The following is a 14,480-nucleotide window of genomic DNA, read 5'->3' on the forward strand; positions in this document are numbered from 1 at the left end:
ATAAAATAAGTAAACAATTAAGTAAATGGATAGATACTGTAGATTAAAATGTGACTCCCAAATAAGGAGCACCAGAGGGTTAAAGTACCACACAATAAACTACTATTTAGTCAGATAATAAAAACAGTTACATATTACTCCTGAGCCAGTGTCTGGGACTAAGCTGATACGGTTTTTATTTGGTTAAAACCAAATAAAATAAGTAAACAATTAAGTAAATGGATAAATACTGTAGATTAAAGTCTAATTCATTATGTAAGTCTTCATTTCTGACAGTAAAGGGTGTGATAAGAATGTGGAAAAGTGAGAGGGCATTTAGTGGTTATCCCTTAACAAGCAAGTCTAATCCACTGATGACAGACTAAGTGGCCTTAAGCAATGGCTTTATTCAGCTCGTCAGACCTAGCTGGTAGATAATGTAATTGCACCATCTGGCTGAACATCTGTCTACATTCAAAAGTGGTTATATATTGTACTGTGCACAGGTTAGGTATTTTCAAACATTCTGTTCTCTAGACATATTTCCTGCAGATCTGCCTTTGTTGTGAATCATTCACTTACAAGTCAAGCCAATTTAAGAGTTGTGTTTAGGTCAACGCATTTATTGAAAAAGTGTTTGCTGAAGAGAAACTGCTGCCTGATCATACTATTTTTTTTTTTTTCTGGTCACATTTTTCAAAGGGATAGTTCACCCCAAAAATGAAAATTCTGAAAAAATGAAAATCACTTACTCACCTTCAAGTACTGTTCCAACATTTGTCAGAATATCGTCCTTTGTGTTTAACAGAAGACACTCATACAGGTTTGGTACAACTTGACAGTGAGTAAATTACACAATTTTGGGTGAACTACCCCTTTAAGTACATCAGCTATCCAAAAATTATTTGATAAGATCATGCTCTTTGTATGCATTTTCAAATAGTCTAAAACAACATAAGGTATAATTAGACATCCTAACATATTTGGTGTGAAAAAAAAAGAAAAAATGTTTTGACAAGAATTAACTGTCAATTATTATGCTCATCTAAGAAATGAATGTGCTCATTTAATCCCTACTACAAGCATTAGTAGGAAAGCTGCAAGTGTTCGACAGACATCCATCTCTTCGGTGGTCAAGACCTCTCCAACTGTGACCAAACAATGCATATGCCCCTAATTGGACACTTTCAACATATAACACTTGCATGAATGCCTATAGTTCTCATTTTACACCTTCAAAAGTCAGTTACAGCATCAAACGGCACACACTTTGTGTGTGATTCTTCAGTTTATAAGAAGATTAAGTTGAGAAGATTTATTTTATTGCATTAAAGTGTTTAAATCAAGACAATAACACAAGGATCATAGTTTCATTTCAGTGCTGGTCAACACCATGCAATCTAACTAAACACAGGCTAAAAGTGCTGTCACATTTACCATTGTTCTGCAAATTTTCACAGGCAAAATCTAGTCATGTCAACAGGAATCCGTGCAAATTTAAATTTTGTGTAAAAGCAAAAGATTTCCCCATGCAAACTTCTCCGTGGGTTCAAGTTGGTTTTTCAGTAACCCTTTATTTTAAGGTGTCCTTGTTACACATATTACACGTACTTACTATTATAATAACAATTAAGTATGCATAATTACATGTATGTACCCCTAAGCCAAACCCTAATCCTATCCCTAACCATATAAGTACAGTTTTTAAATGTATAATTATACTGTAACAAGGACACCTTAAAGTGTAACCTAATTTTCTCCAAGAGAATCTGCATATCTGAAATAAGGTCCCTTAGATGTCCTAAAATCTTTGACAAGTATATGAATATTTTAGTAAAAGAACTATACATTCACAGGGTTTTTTTCCTGGGTAAAAATGGTCTTAAGTGGAAATGTGCTCGACAAACAAACCCAATACTGACAATAATTTAAAAATGCATGTCAAGTAACCATTACAGCTTATCGTGAAAAAACATTACTTCCAGAAATGTTTTACTTTCACAGTGCAAGTCCATGACACAATTAACACATATAATATCAGAGATCGCAAAAAGGCTGCTTGGAATTAAAAAATAAATAGAAAAATAAATAAAACCTAATCATCTACCTCAAATACTTTAAACTTTGCTTAGGTGGATTTTCTAAAAAAATAAAATAAAATTGGATTGCAGACAAAGCTCTGTATTTATTATTTTCATCTGAGAAATCCAGTGAGCACCTCATTTAACACAATCCCTCCAGCTAGTACAAGCAGCATGAAGAAAACTGCAAGTCCTCGACGGATAACGAGCTGTTTGGTGGTCAAAACCGCACCAACTGTGATCTTTGTGCCAGCGTCTGTTATTCCTCCTCCTTCACTGAGCCCTTCTACGTCTGTGTTTGCATATGTTTGGTCTTCTTCAGCGTGCTGGGATTCCTGTGGTACTTCTGTACAAGGACAAGACAAAGGACAATATTATCAGTCAACAGAGAAAGTCCATTTTGTTCATTTTTCATACACCACAGACAGAAAGTACCTTCTGTGCAGCCCTTATTTTCCATAGCATAAGATTCATCTTTAGTCTTAGGGGCTTGTACACCTGCTCTGATCAAGGCCTGAAAATGAAAATATAAAGGCTTAAGTCATTATCTATCAAAACAGAATATAGATGTGGATTAATAAAATAGACCCACCTCTTGAGTCGCTTTTTTCCAGTCCAGTTTGCAAATTAAGATGATAAAAAACAAAGACTGTAGGAAAACACATCCAAAAAACCCAATCCATAGACCTAACGATTGAGAGAAGAGACAAGAAAATATTGATGGATGCATTCAGCATGGTAACTGAGTTTAAACCTCTAATGCTCCTAACTTATGAGTCACACTTGTACTCCTAGGCAGTTAAAAGTGACCAAACACCTTGAGTGAAACTTTTTTCAATTAAAGCTGCAGTCTGTAAGTTTTGCTTCTTTGTCGCCATCTCTGTTTGAAAACCTGGAATTGCAGCTGCTTGCGGAATTATCTTCCTTGCTTGGGCTGTGCAGCGGCATGGCTCCAGCACAGGTGAATCTAATGTTTTGAGGAGTGTGTGTGGTTATCAGTCACCACACCGGTGTGGATATTTAATGTACTTCGCAATCACAGATTCTAGCCTACGTCTTGGAATATATGACCCAAATAAGAATTTTCACCATATATTGCCATCTGAACAAGTAATTAACAAGTCTGCCACATTTGTTCTGACCAACTGAGGAAAAAAACATTACCATAAATCGTGCTACCAATGGTGATTTAATCTAAAGATCGGTTAGCTCATATCACATCAAACCGTGAAAATTATTATTATTGTTATACTTTATTCTCAAATTATTAACGTTAACAACATCAGCATTGCGTGACTATGAGTATAGTGTGTAGCGTGTAGATTTCAATTTCTGTACAGTCTAACCTAATTGTCATGCCATTCAAATTTCTTATTAAGAAATTCTTTTAACCCAAAAAGCAAATCCCATCAAACTGGTTTTCTTTAAAATACAAATCTTGTGTAATCTCTGTAATCAGAAGCACATTTAAAACTGGAATATAATTTAATTTCATTCACGTGTTTCATAAACACATAATCCTTTCTGGATTACAATCCGCCATCAAAATTATAAATTTAATTTTTCTAGCTGCTGTGAGAAAAGGCTAAACGATCCGCCACCTGCAGGATCCACACATGCGATAGCCTAGTAGCCGGGACAACTTCTTTATGTTTACAGACGTGACATAATGACACAGTGCCATGCTCGAATTTCCCGCAAAAACCTATCCATACCACTCAAATTAGAAAACATTATTATAAGATAACAGTTGTGAATTGAGCAAAAGTAAGGCGATAGTTTTGAACACTGGCTGGTTATGTACTTGCTCAAATATTGATTTCAGATCAGTTTTAACCAAAAAAAGTTACGGACTGCAGCTTTAAATGAATGTACTATATTTTAGTTCAATATTATTTTTAATTAATATTTGTATTTTAAGGGGATTTCAATAAAATAATGCAATAATATTTGTTGTATATTTTGCACTCATCATGTTTTAGAATTTAACCCCTTCATTGCTGTATTTTTTCTGCATCATTGTACTCCAAAAAAGTAGAAATACAAAGTTCTGAATGAAACTCTAGATGGCACAGACTGATAGGTGCTTAATTCAATCTGCTACTAATCACATTGTTATCTACTCTGTGCTGCTAATTGGTTTCTGTTGCATCAGCAGCCAATGAGCTTGCTGCTCAACATTTAAATACTTGGCCAGTGTTGGCTATAGCAGTTTGCAGTGCGCTTTCAGAAAGCATCTAAAATCAAGATCTAAGATAATTTAATGCTCTTTTACTCCATATCACTGTGCATATTGTGTGGTCTGCTTATGAGCATGTTTAACAGTCTTGTATTCGATGCAGGAGCAAATTACTAAGCCTTTAGACAGCAGCATTTAAACAATTGTGTTGTTGCAGCAGCAAGTGCTCTATAATATGTAATTGTTCTCTGCGCCGACTCTGCTACATTTATGAGAACAGGTTAAAATGAAATAAGCATTGCTTGTATACACTATCAACTGGGGTGCATCATATTTGGCTGCATAACCTCCAATATGGACACATTTTTGTTGCATTATTCCAAATAAATAGATCATGATTCACAAATAAATGTAAAGAGATTAATAAGAAATAAACATATTTACAAATAAATCTTAAAGTTTCACAAACATGAATTAAATTCACAAATAAATAAAATGATATTTAAAACACATTCACAAATATAATTTCATGTCACAAACACAACTTTGCCTGGAATTCATTTGTGAGTCGTGTCCTGTGCATTTGTGGATCGCTGCACGCATTTGTGGATTTTGAAACATTTCTAGCATCGTTTGTAAAGCAAAACATTACTGGCTATAGCAAGAACGTGCTACGACTGGTCAGCGAAGTGTGGCTGTTATCTGATTGGCTTGGGTAGACGGTGGGTAGAGTCCACGCATTTGTGGACTTGTTAGATTTGTGAATATGTTTTTTACAAGCAAATCTCATTGTATTTATTTGTGAGTTTAATTCATGTTTGTAAAGCTCTAAGGCTGATGATACATGGGGCAACTTTTTTTGAGCAACGTTGCTTGGGCACTTTCCCATTGAGAATGGATAACAAATTTCTATTTGGATATTTAGATCAGTCGTGGCTCGTGGGCCCTGTGTCTCACCTGGTTGCCCATTGACGGCAACATTGCTCAAAAAGTTGCCCAGTGTATCATCAGCCTAAGATTTATTTGTGGATCTCATTCAATTTATTTGTGAATATGTTTACTTTTGTTAATCTCTTTATGTAGATCATAATCTATTTATTTGGAATAATGCAACAAAAATATCTCCATACTCCAATAATGTGTTATTTCCAAGGGCGATGTTTCATTATGCTCCTGTCATTCATTTATCGCTCCTTGTGTCTTTTCACTTATTCAAGTAAGAGGATAAAGGGTTGTCAGTGACAATTAAAAAAAAATTAAAAATTAAAAATTAACATTTTGATACTTGCTCGGTTGGTTGCTGGGTTTTCTCACCTCTATCAGCCTGCAACGTGATATCGGTTTGTTAACGACATTTCTAGACTAGAAGAGTCAAGCCATTCAGTGTGGTAGCCCAGGCACACATTCAAAATTCAAAGGTTTTTTTTTTTTTTTTTGGTCGAAAGTAACTGAGAAGCACCAGAGGGATGAAAAAGTATTTTGATTACACAGAGGTTGTTCAAGTGTATTTAAGCAAATCCACTGAGAATGTTTCTATTTCACCACATTAAACTTATCACCACACTGTTATCATGTGGCTTCCCAGGTTTGAATGTGTTTGAAAGACACCTACCGATTATGCCCATGCTGAGAGCAAACATCAGAGACACTCCAGTTGGGAATCCCACAAAATAATATCCCACAATATTACAAAGAGCACCGAGCAGCTGCTTTCCAGCACCTCTGACAATGCCACCAGTAATGCCCTAAAGATAGAAAAAAAATATATATATATAAGACATTGACAATATCTGAAGTGAATACCAGAAATAAAGATTGAAAGCAAATTACAGACATCAGAATATAACCACACACTTTTATGAAACAAGAAAAAGCAATGTACTAGTGATGTAATAAACTAAATTTTACGAATAATGTCTAGAGTTTTAATATTTTATGCAATTTTGATTCACAAAGTAAATGCATATTTACAGATGTTCAGATATGCTGGAAAACAAGACTTTTTTTTCTAGTGCAAAATTTAGTTACAAATAAAATATAAAATATTGGACAAATTAAATCTTACTGCAATGGCATCAAATAGATGAAAGAAGCCATATATGATCATGATCTCTGATACTCTGAGCACTATGTCCCTGTAGAGAGAGACAGTTTAGTACACAGATCAGTTATTAATTGTTGAATGCTTTAATGGCCACAATTACATGCTCCCAATACGATTCCAAAAATTAATATTTATTCAGAAGATGGGACTTCTTTACACAAGCTGACATACTGCATGTTGCAGTTTCTCCTTTTCATATTAATAGAAGTGTACCGTCTTGGTACAATTGTACAATTGCTGGTCATATAATTAGAATATCATCAAAAAGTTGATTTATTTCACTAATTCCATTCAAAAAGTGAAACTTGTATATTATATTCATTCATTACACACAGACTGATATATTTCAAATGTTTATTTCTTTTAATTTTGATGATTATAACTGACAACTAAGGAAAATCCCAAATTCAGTATCTCAGAAAATTAGAATATTTACATTTGAGTTTCAATTAATGACAATCCCTACAGTATAAATTCCGGGTATCTCTTGTTCTTTGAAACCACATTAATGGAGAAGACTGCTGACTTGGCAATGATCCAGAAAACGAACATTGACGCCCTCAACAAAGAGGGTAAGTCACAGAGGGTCATTACTGAAAGGTGTGCTGTATCAAAGCATATTAAATGCAAAGTTGACTGGAAGGAAGAATTTGGGTAGGAAAAGGTGCACAAGCAACAGGGATGACTGCAAGCTTGAGAATACAGTCAAGCAAAGCTGATTCAAATGCTTGGGAGAGCTTCACAAGGAGTGGACTGAAGCTGGAGTCAGTGCATCAAGAGTCACCACGCTCAGACGTCTTCAGAAAAAGGGCTACCAAGCCATTTCTGAACCAGAGACAACGTCAGAAGCGTCTTACCTGGGCTGTGGAGAAAAGAACCGGACTGTTGCTCAGTGGTTCAAAGTCCTCTTTTCAGATGAATTAAATTTTGCATTTCATTTGGAAATCAAGGTCCCAGAGTCTGGAGGAAGAGTGGAGAGGCACAGAATCCATGTTGCTTGAAGTCCAGTGTGAAGTTTCCACAGTCAGTGATGGTTTGGGCTGCCATGTCATCTGCTGGTGTTGGTTCACTGTGTTTTCTGAAGTCCACAGTCAACACAGCCATCTACCAGGAAGTTTTAGAGCACTTCATGCTTCCTGCTGCTGACCAACTTTATGGAGATGCAGATTTCATTTTCCAACAGGACTTGGCACCTGCACACAGTGCCAAAGCAACCCGTATCTGGTTTAAGGACCATGGTATCCCTGTTCTTAATTGGCCAGCAAACTCGCCTGACCTTAACCCCATAGAAAATCAATGGGGTATTGTGAAGAGGAAAATGCAATATTCCAGACCCAACAATGCAGAAGAGCTGAAGGCCATTATCAGAGCAACCTGGGCTCTCATAACACCTGAGCAGTGCCACAGACTGATCGACTCCATGCCACGCCGCATTGCTGCAGTAATTGGGGACACTTAATTTCTAGCGATTATCGCCGATTTGATTGCACAGATACTATTTAAACTAAACTGAGCTAGACAATGACATCTCTGAATTCAATAATGAAATGCCTTTAACTGAAAATTGAGTGTTTAATCTTATCATTATACATTACTGACACTATCCTCCAATTTGATACTGTTAAGTGCTTTGACACAATCTGTATTGTAAAAGCGCTATATAAATAAAGGTGACTTGACTTGACTTGACTTAATTCAGGCAAAAGGAGCCCCAACTAAGTATTGAGTGCTGTACATGCTCATACTTTTCATGTTCATGCTTTTCAGTTGGCCAAGATTTCTAAAAATCCTTTCTTTGTATTGGTCTTAAGTAATATTCAAATTTTCTGAGATACTGAATTTGGGATTTTCCTTAGTTGTCAGTTATAATCATCAAAATTAAAAGAAATAAACTATTGAAATATATCAGACTGTGTGTAATGAATGAATATAATATACAAGTTTCACTTTTTGAATGGAATTAGTGAAATAAATCAACTTTTTGATGATATTCTAATTATATGACCAGCACCTCTATGTACAATTCTTGGAATATACTCAATATCCAATGTAAAATGTTATATTGCTTTTTAGTGTAATGAAATCTGAACAGTAGATTTCTGGAAACACTTACTCTTCTGTGGTAAAGATGTATCCAATAATATTTTTTGTACTTCCAATGAAGGTTGCAACCACACAAGAAACAAGCACTAAAATAAAGCACACCATGAAGGTAAACCAAAACCAGTAACCATAAACCAATAACTATATACGTAAATAATTTAATGTTTAATTATGCAATCTTTCTTTGAAATATTTAGACATCTTAAGCATCAGTTATGACAAAGCTGTTGATGAACATATCACATACGTCCACATGCTAAAGATACTTTGGCAGACAACTTGGCTTGTTCTGTGTTTCCAGCTCCGAGTGCATTTCCCACCCTCACACTGGCTGCCACTGCAAATCCCAGTGGAAACTGAAAGGTGAGAATAATAAGAAACTGAATAACAAAAGAAAAAATCCTATGTTCAAGCTAATCTGTGTACTTTAAACAAAGGAATTAAAATATAATTCATCACAGATGTTTAGAACCAGAACTTGTTGCTGCTGTAACTTGTTTTTCTTTTTGAAATGATTCTTCTACTATCCTCTATTTCAACAGCAATGATTTTTGTCACTTTTTTGTTGTATTTATTATTAAAACTTTACAAACTGTACATGCACAATATTTTCAGTTATTTATGGGGCTAGATTTAATAATCTCAATTAAAGAATGGGTTAAGTCTGGGGTTGCTTGGCAACTGTTATAGACTTTAAGTTAAACCTCACACAAAACTCTTTAACTCTTATATTATACAGGGTACGGAGCTGCATTCCTGTGCATGCTCTTCATACAAATATGCAAGATTACAGCTGTCAGGATCTAATACTTTGATCATTTGTTCAATTTGATATATATTACAGTGAGTTGTTTTAGAAAAAAGAAATAGTTAGTGTATTTAGTTACACTGTATGATCTGGTTGCTGTCACCAACCCATGTATCTGTTTTCACCACCCATGCAGAGGATAACAAAATAATATTTGCTAATGAGAAATGATACTTTAAGTAATGTAAATATTGAATGTGGAATAACAGAAATGGGGCACTTCTTAGTTCCACAGTTCTGTCAACAGGTTCCAATTTCAGTTTATCTTTTATGAGAACATAATGCTAATATCTTGACCCATTGACCAGTAAAAAGCTGGAGCTGTTGGATCTGAGAAGACCCCTGAAATCAGTGCAAGTATACAGTTTTGTTTTTGTTACAGGTTAAGCCAACATTGGTACACCTACCATATATGCAATAGTGGCCAGCTGATACACAACAGAGTGGGCTCCCAGCTCAGTCTCACTGATGAGCCCTACAACAATAAAATACATCAAGATCACAAATATATTCATGACTCAAACCAAATTTAATTACATAAAAACAATGACATATTGCAAACCTGCTAGGAATCCACCAATCTCATATGTCCACCACTCCACACATAGCATGAGCATGCTGGGAAAAGCCAAGCGAATGAAGGCACCCCATTCCTGCAGACAGTCAAGAGACCAGCCTAGGATACATGGGAAAAATACACATATTTAACACATTTATATATCAGACTAATTAACAATAAATCAAATACCAGATTTATTTATTCAATAATAACAGATGAAGATTAGCAAAAAAAGATATGACGTTTCAACACTGAGGCAATAGTTCATTTCACCTATGAAGGCAATATGTTATAAAATGAACCTGGTGAGACATGACTCATCAGAAACATTTCAGTGAACTCTCCACCACACCATCTTAAAAAGTCACATAGTGAACTACTTTCTGGTCAAATATTAAAAAAGAAAACAACATACTTTGCACCAAGACATAAAACTGTTACATATTTCTCCTGCAAGTGATGTAATCACCTTTGAAATATTTATTTAATGTTAAAACAATTTTTAAAAGGTGTGTAATTCATGGAATAATAAAAATAAATAATAATAATAATAATAATAATAATAATAATAATAATAAAGATTAACTACAGTAACATTTAAACATTTCAAAACTAGCTTGTATTGAAAAGGCATGTGGTGAAAATACATTTACCAGACACATTCCTTGACTCTTTTAAGTTTTGAAAGTTATATTGCACTATAAAACAGAGCAAATCTTTTGTGTCCTATAAATAAACCATACACTCTCTTGAAACCCAAATAAAACAGTCACCATCCCATGTGGCTTTATGCAGGCCCTTCCAGCGGATATATACATAGAGAAACACAGCTAAGGAATACTGGGAAATAGTGTTTGCAGCAGCAGATCCTCTGTGAGTCAGAAAAAATGAGAGAGAAAAAAACAAAACAAAACAATAAGTTATTTTTTATACTTCTTTTTATACTTTTATACCTCATTATTACTTTTAAGCCTGGGTTCTTTAGAAATAAATGAAAACAAACTAAGATCCCTGGAAACAGGATAAACAGAATCCAGACAGCTTCTTACGGCACACCAAGATCAAGCAGATGAAGGAAGATGTAGTTTATTAAAGCATTGAGGATGTTTCCTGCAGCTCCTGTGATGACCTGAGGCCAAATAATACCCTAAACAAAGAAAAACAGACCATCATACTGGAAAAATGATAACATTAAAATTACCAAGTTTTATTGCTTAAATCAGGTATAAATAGCTATTTAAGGTAACAATTGCTGGTTACCACTTTTTAGTGTATGAACACTAAACACAAAATAACAATGGAAAAACATTGCCTGGGTTTACCTGATTTTGAAGATACCGTCCTTGCAGCTGATACATAAAGGCAGCCTGAAAATAGTTTTTAAAAGTCATATAGTGGAACATATAGTGGAAGTTTTGTATTTATTAATCAATCACAGTTATAGTGAAAACATTTAAAATGTGTAATGTGTCACTCACAGGCAGAGCAGGCATAAATATTTTTACATAGAGTTGTGACAGACTGTTGAGAGAGAGAAAATAATCAAAGTTAAATAAGCTTCACTGACACTAACTGTAGGTCCGTGTGACTGTCACATGCCCAAATAATATATGACATTATGTTTAAACCAACTTATTTCACAATACTTGTGTAATTTACTTCCATTAAAATATCCTGACAACTAGTGTTTTTTTCAGCAGATGCAGTTACGTTTTGCTAAACAGGAACATTAGTTAATGCATAACATCCAGTAAATGCTGAAAGTGTCAGACCTGGCCACACTGGGACTCTGTCGGACAGCCAACAGGATGGGCTCTGTGTTGATGAGCAGCGCCCAGCAGGGGAAACAGGCCAACAGGAGGATGAGAATCCCTCTCTGCAGTATTACACCCACCCGCTTCAGATTATTACTGCCAAATGTCTGGAGGACACAATTCAATTCAGATGAAATCATTATAGTACAAATGACACTCACATTACTGAACATTCACTTTCAGACCTGAGAGATGAGTGTATCGCATGCAGATGCCAATCCAGAGCCAATGGAGATGCCAGTCACATTAATAACCTGTGAGCAAAAAGGATGTATTACAAATGTAATGAGCATTTTAATGAATGCCACTATAATGTAGTCATTTGTGAACTCACAGCAATAGCCAGAGACACACTGGCCAATTCAGTTTTCCCCAAGTGTCCACAGAACACAGTGCTGATAAAGCTGATCAGAAAGATCATCAGCTGAGATATAAACTGCACGTAGAGAGGAAACATTTTGAGGATATGATAACAACTGACATAGTCACCTTTTTCAGTGTTAGAGCTACAATATTGTATGTTTGATTTGTCATGTCCCCTATTCTTGAGACAAAACTGATTTCAGCCACTTCTGACTAAATCTTTGATAATAATTTTACATTATTCTGCTAAACTTACTATTCAATTAGGTGCAACCTCCAGCTTTTTTTAAATAATTTGTTTTATAAACAAGTCTAAGAAAATGTTTATAATGATGTATCTATAAACAGACAGACAGACAGATAGACAGATATATAGATAGACAGATATTTTGTTTTATTGTCAAGGTTAATTTTCCATTCAAAGAAATTACAGTTTTGAACTTTACTAAACGTTTTTCAATCAACACTGAATTAAAATCAGCTCGATATCTGGTTAGTTGATTGCCTGCAAGCAAAGTTTACAGAGCCTTTAAAATCTGTACACTTTTCACACTTACCACTGGTCCAGCCAGTTTTAGCAGCGCTACAATTTCTTCTTTATAATTCACTGGTAACAAACTCCGGAGTTTCTTTCGACATCCTCCACAAACAACCTGTGAACTTGATGTTGACTGATCATCATCACTTTTCTCCCGTTTTGCGTCCCAATTTATCTGGGTTACTGTATTAATACTGTCCATTTTCGTTATTTCTAAAGTCTTTAAGTGACGCAAAGCAGCTTATATTTGGTTACAATACAGGACAACATCTGCATGAAAGATATTGTGCTAAAGGTCCATCGCAGGGAGACATCTGAGTGGATCTCAAAAAGTGGTAGTAAGTTTAGCCCTGCCTGCTGAACTCCACGAGGTTATTACATAAACAGAAGTCACTGCATGCTCGGGTCAGGTTTCATTAAAGGAGCACCAACATTTAAACAATTTCAATAGAGGCAATAGAGACTGTGGAACTTAAATCGTTATATATATATATACTGAGATTCAGCTTTTTGTTTTTTTAATAACAACAATTTACAAACCAGAATAACAACATGATATGAGATTCAGCTTTTAATACACTGCTTATTTCAAAACCTTACACAAGCCATTTTCCATTTTCTTACCAAGAATGCTATGTTGAGAGCAAACAACAGGGACACTGTTATTGGGAATCCCACAAAATATACCACAGCATGTTACACAGAGCACCAATGAGTTGCTTTCTAGCACCTCTGATGCATACAGTACACTAGCCAACAATTAGAGAGAGAGAGAGAGAGAGAGAGAGAGAGAGAGAGAATTGTATTTTAAAAATTCTGGAAAATAAAATGAATTATAAAAAAAAGAACAAAAAGGTAAAAAAACAGACTTTTATTTTTACACAATAATAGGTTATGTATTCTGTAGTGCAAACAGCATTTATTATTATTATTATTATTATTATTATTACAATCGGATTATTATAATGGGATAATTATAATTTAGGTTTGTCCGAAGTTAACTGTAGCCTATGTAATTTATTCAACCTTCAATTAACAGGAGCAGCTTGTGGCTGCTTATTTACGCCCACAGGTTTCTCTGGTGGGATAAACAAACGTTTTCACAATAGGCTTGTTTGAAATGAGCAAAATCTGCGCAGAACCGATCACCGGTGATCAGTCGCGTAGCTATGGGTGGGCCTGAGTGGGCCCGGGCCCACCCACTATCATCTGTGGCCCACCCAATGAGAAGTTTGTAATTTTACAAATGGATGTAATTTATTAAATGATACTAATAAACGTCTTATTTCACTGTAACTTTATTTATTAACAATATTAAACGCTTGTTTTCATGGTCAATTACAGGTCGTTTCTTAGTTCCTTCCTATAGGTGCATATATCCCGCTTGTCAAAATGATGATTCGTCCGTTTCTATTAGTCCCACCCACAAGAGGCTTGTTTGAGATGCGCCTCGCCTTGCCTGAAATGTAGGCAAGAGTAGGCGGCTGCAGTGAGGGGAGGAGTGAAATAAGCGCAGTCAAGACGGACAGTTCTGCCCTCTGGAAGTAGAACGAGATCAAACGAGATCAAAGGCAGATATCGCCTTATTCTCACTCATATGCTGTGCTGCTGATAAACATGATATAATTTCAGTTCTGTTGCTTTTATATGAATATAAATATGATGAACAAGACACTCAAAGTGCTTGCTATTTAATTCCATACTAAAGGCGTATTTATCCTCCATTTCTATTTTAATTCAAACATGTATTTTAGATTTTTATAGAAAATATGACAACAATCACATATCTCACACAGAGATCTCACTATAGTGTTTGGGAATATTCATGCACAATTTAAATACACAATAGCATGAAATCAGATTAAAAAAAATAAAACATTTTAGAAGAGAATGCAGCATCACGGTTGTCTTAGCCATGAGCATTAAGCTGTGTCGTCAGTCAGGCGTTTCCC

At 35.2% G+C, this 14,480-nt stretch overlaps 1 protein-coding gene across 1 annotated transcript; it reads right to left on the reverse strand.

The window, feature by feature from the left end:
- Window positions 1–1,279: 1,279 nt before the first annotated feature.
- LOC131528636 (multidrug and toxin extrusion protein 1) lies at window positions 1,280–12,875 on the reverse strand. Its single transcript, XM_058757925.1, has 17 exons — window positions 12,548–12,875; window positions 11,962–12,063; window positions 11,813–11,881; window positions 11,586–11,734; window positions 11,292–11,334; window positions 11,136–11,180; window positions 10,863–10,960; window positions 10,587–10,684; window positions 9,817–9,930; window positions 9,662–9,729; window positions 8,694–8,802; window positions 8,457–8,532; window positions 6,305–6,374; window positions 5,852–5,984; window positions 2,653–2,747; window positions 2,496–2,574; window positions 1,280–2,406 (listed from the first exon to the last, which is right to left on the reverse strand). The coding sequence occupies exons 1-17, from the start codon at window positions 12,728–12,730 to the stop codon at window positions 2,174–2,176; spliced, it is 1,764 nt and encodes a 587-aa protein (XP_058613908.1). The 5' UTR covers window positions 12,731–12,875; the 3' UTR covers window positions 1,280–2,173.
- Between the last annotated feature and the right edge of the window lie 1,605 nt (window positions 12,876–14,480).

The sequence above is a fragment of the Onychostoma macrolepis genome, chromosome 21, assembly GCF_012432095.1.
Source record: "Onychostoma macrolepis isolate SWU-2019 chromosome 21, ASM1243209v1, whole genome shotgun sequence".
Lineage (NCBI taxonomy): Eukaryota > Metazoa > Chordata > Actinopteri > Cypriniformes > Cyprinidae > Onychostoma > Onychostoma macrolepis.

Bases quoted from the DNA above. Each gene is read 5' to 3' on its own strand.
- LOC131528636 (XM_058757925.1), bottom strand. From the start codon at position 12,730: ATGGACAGTATTAATACAGTAACCCAGATAAATTGGGACGCAAAACGG. The intron at 11,181-11,291 runs GTGAGTGACACA...AACTATTTTCAG, and splicing joins TATTTATGCCTGCTCTGCCT to GCTGCCTTTATGTATCAGCT. The intron at 8,533-8,693 runs GTATGTGATATG...GCTTTATTTTAG, and splicing joins AGTATCTTTAGCATGTGGAC to TGCTTGTTTCTTGTGTGGTT.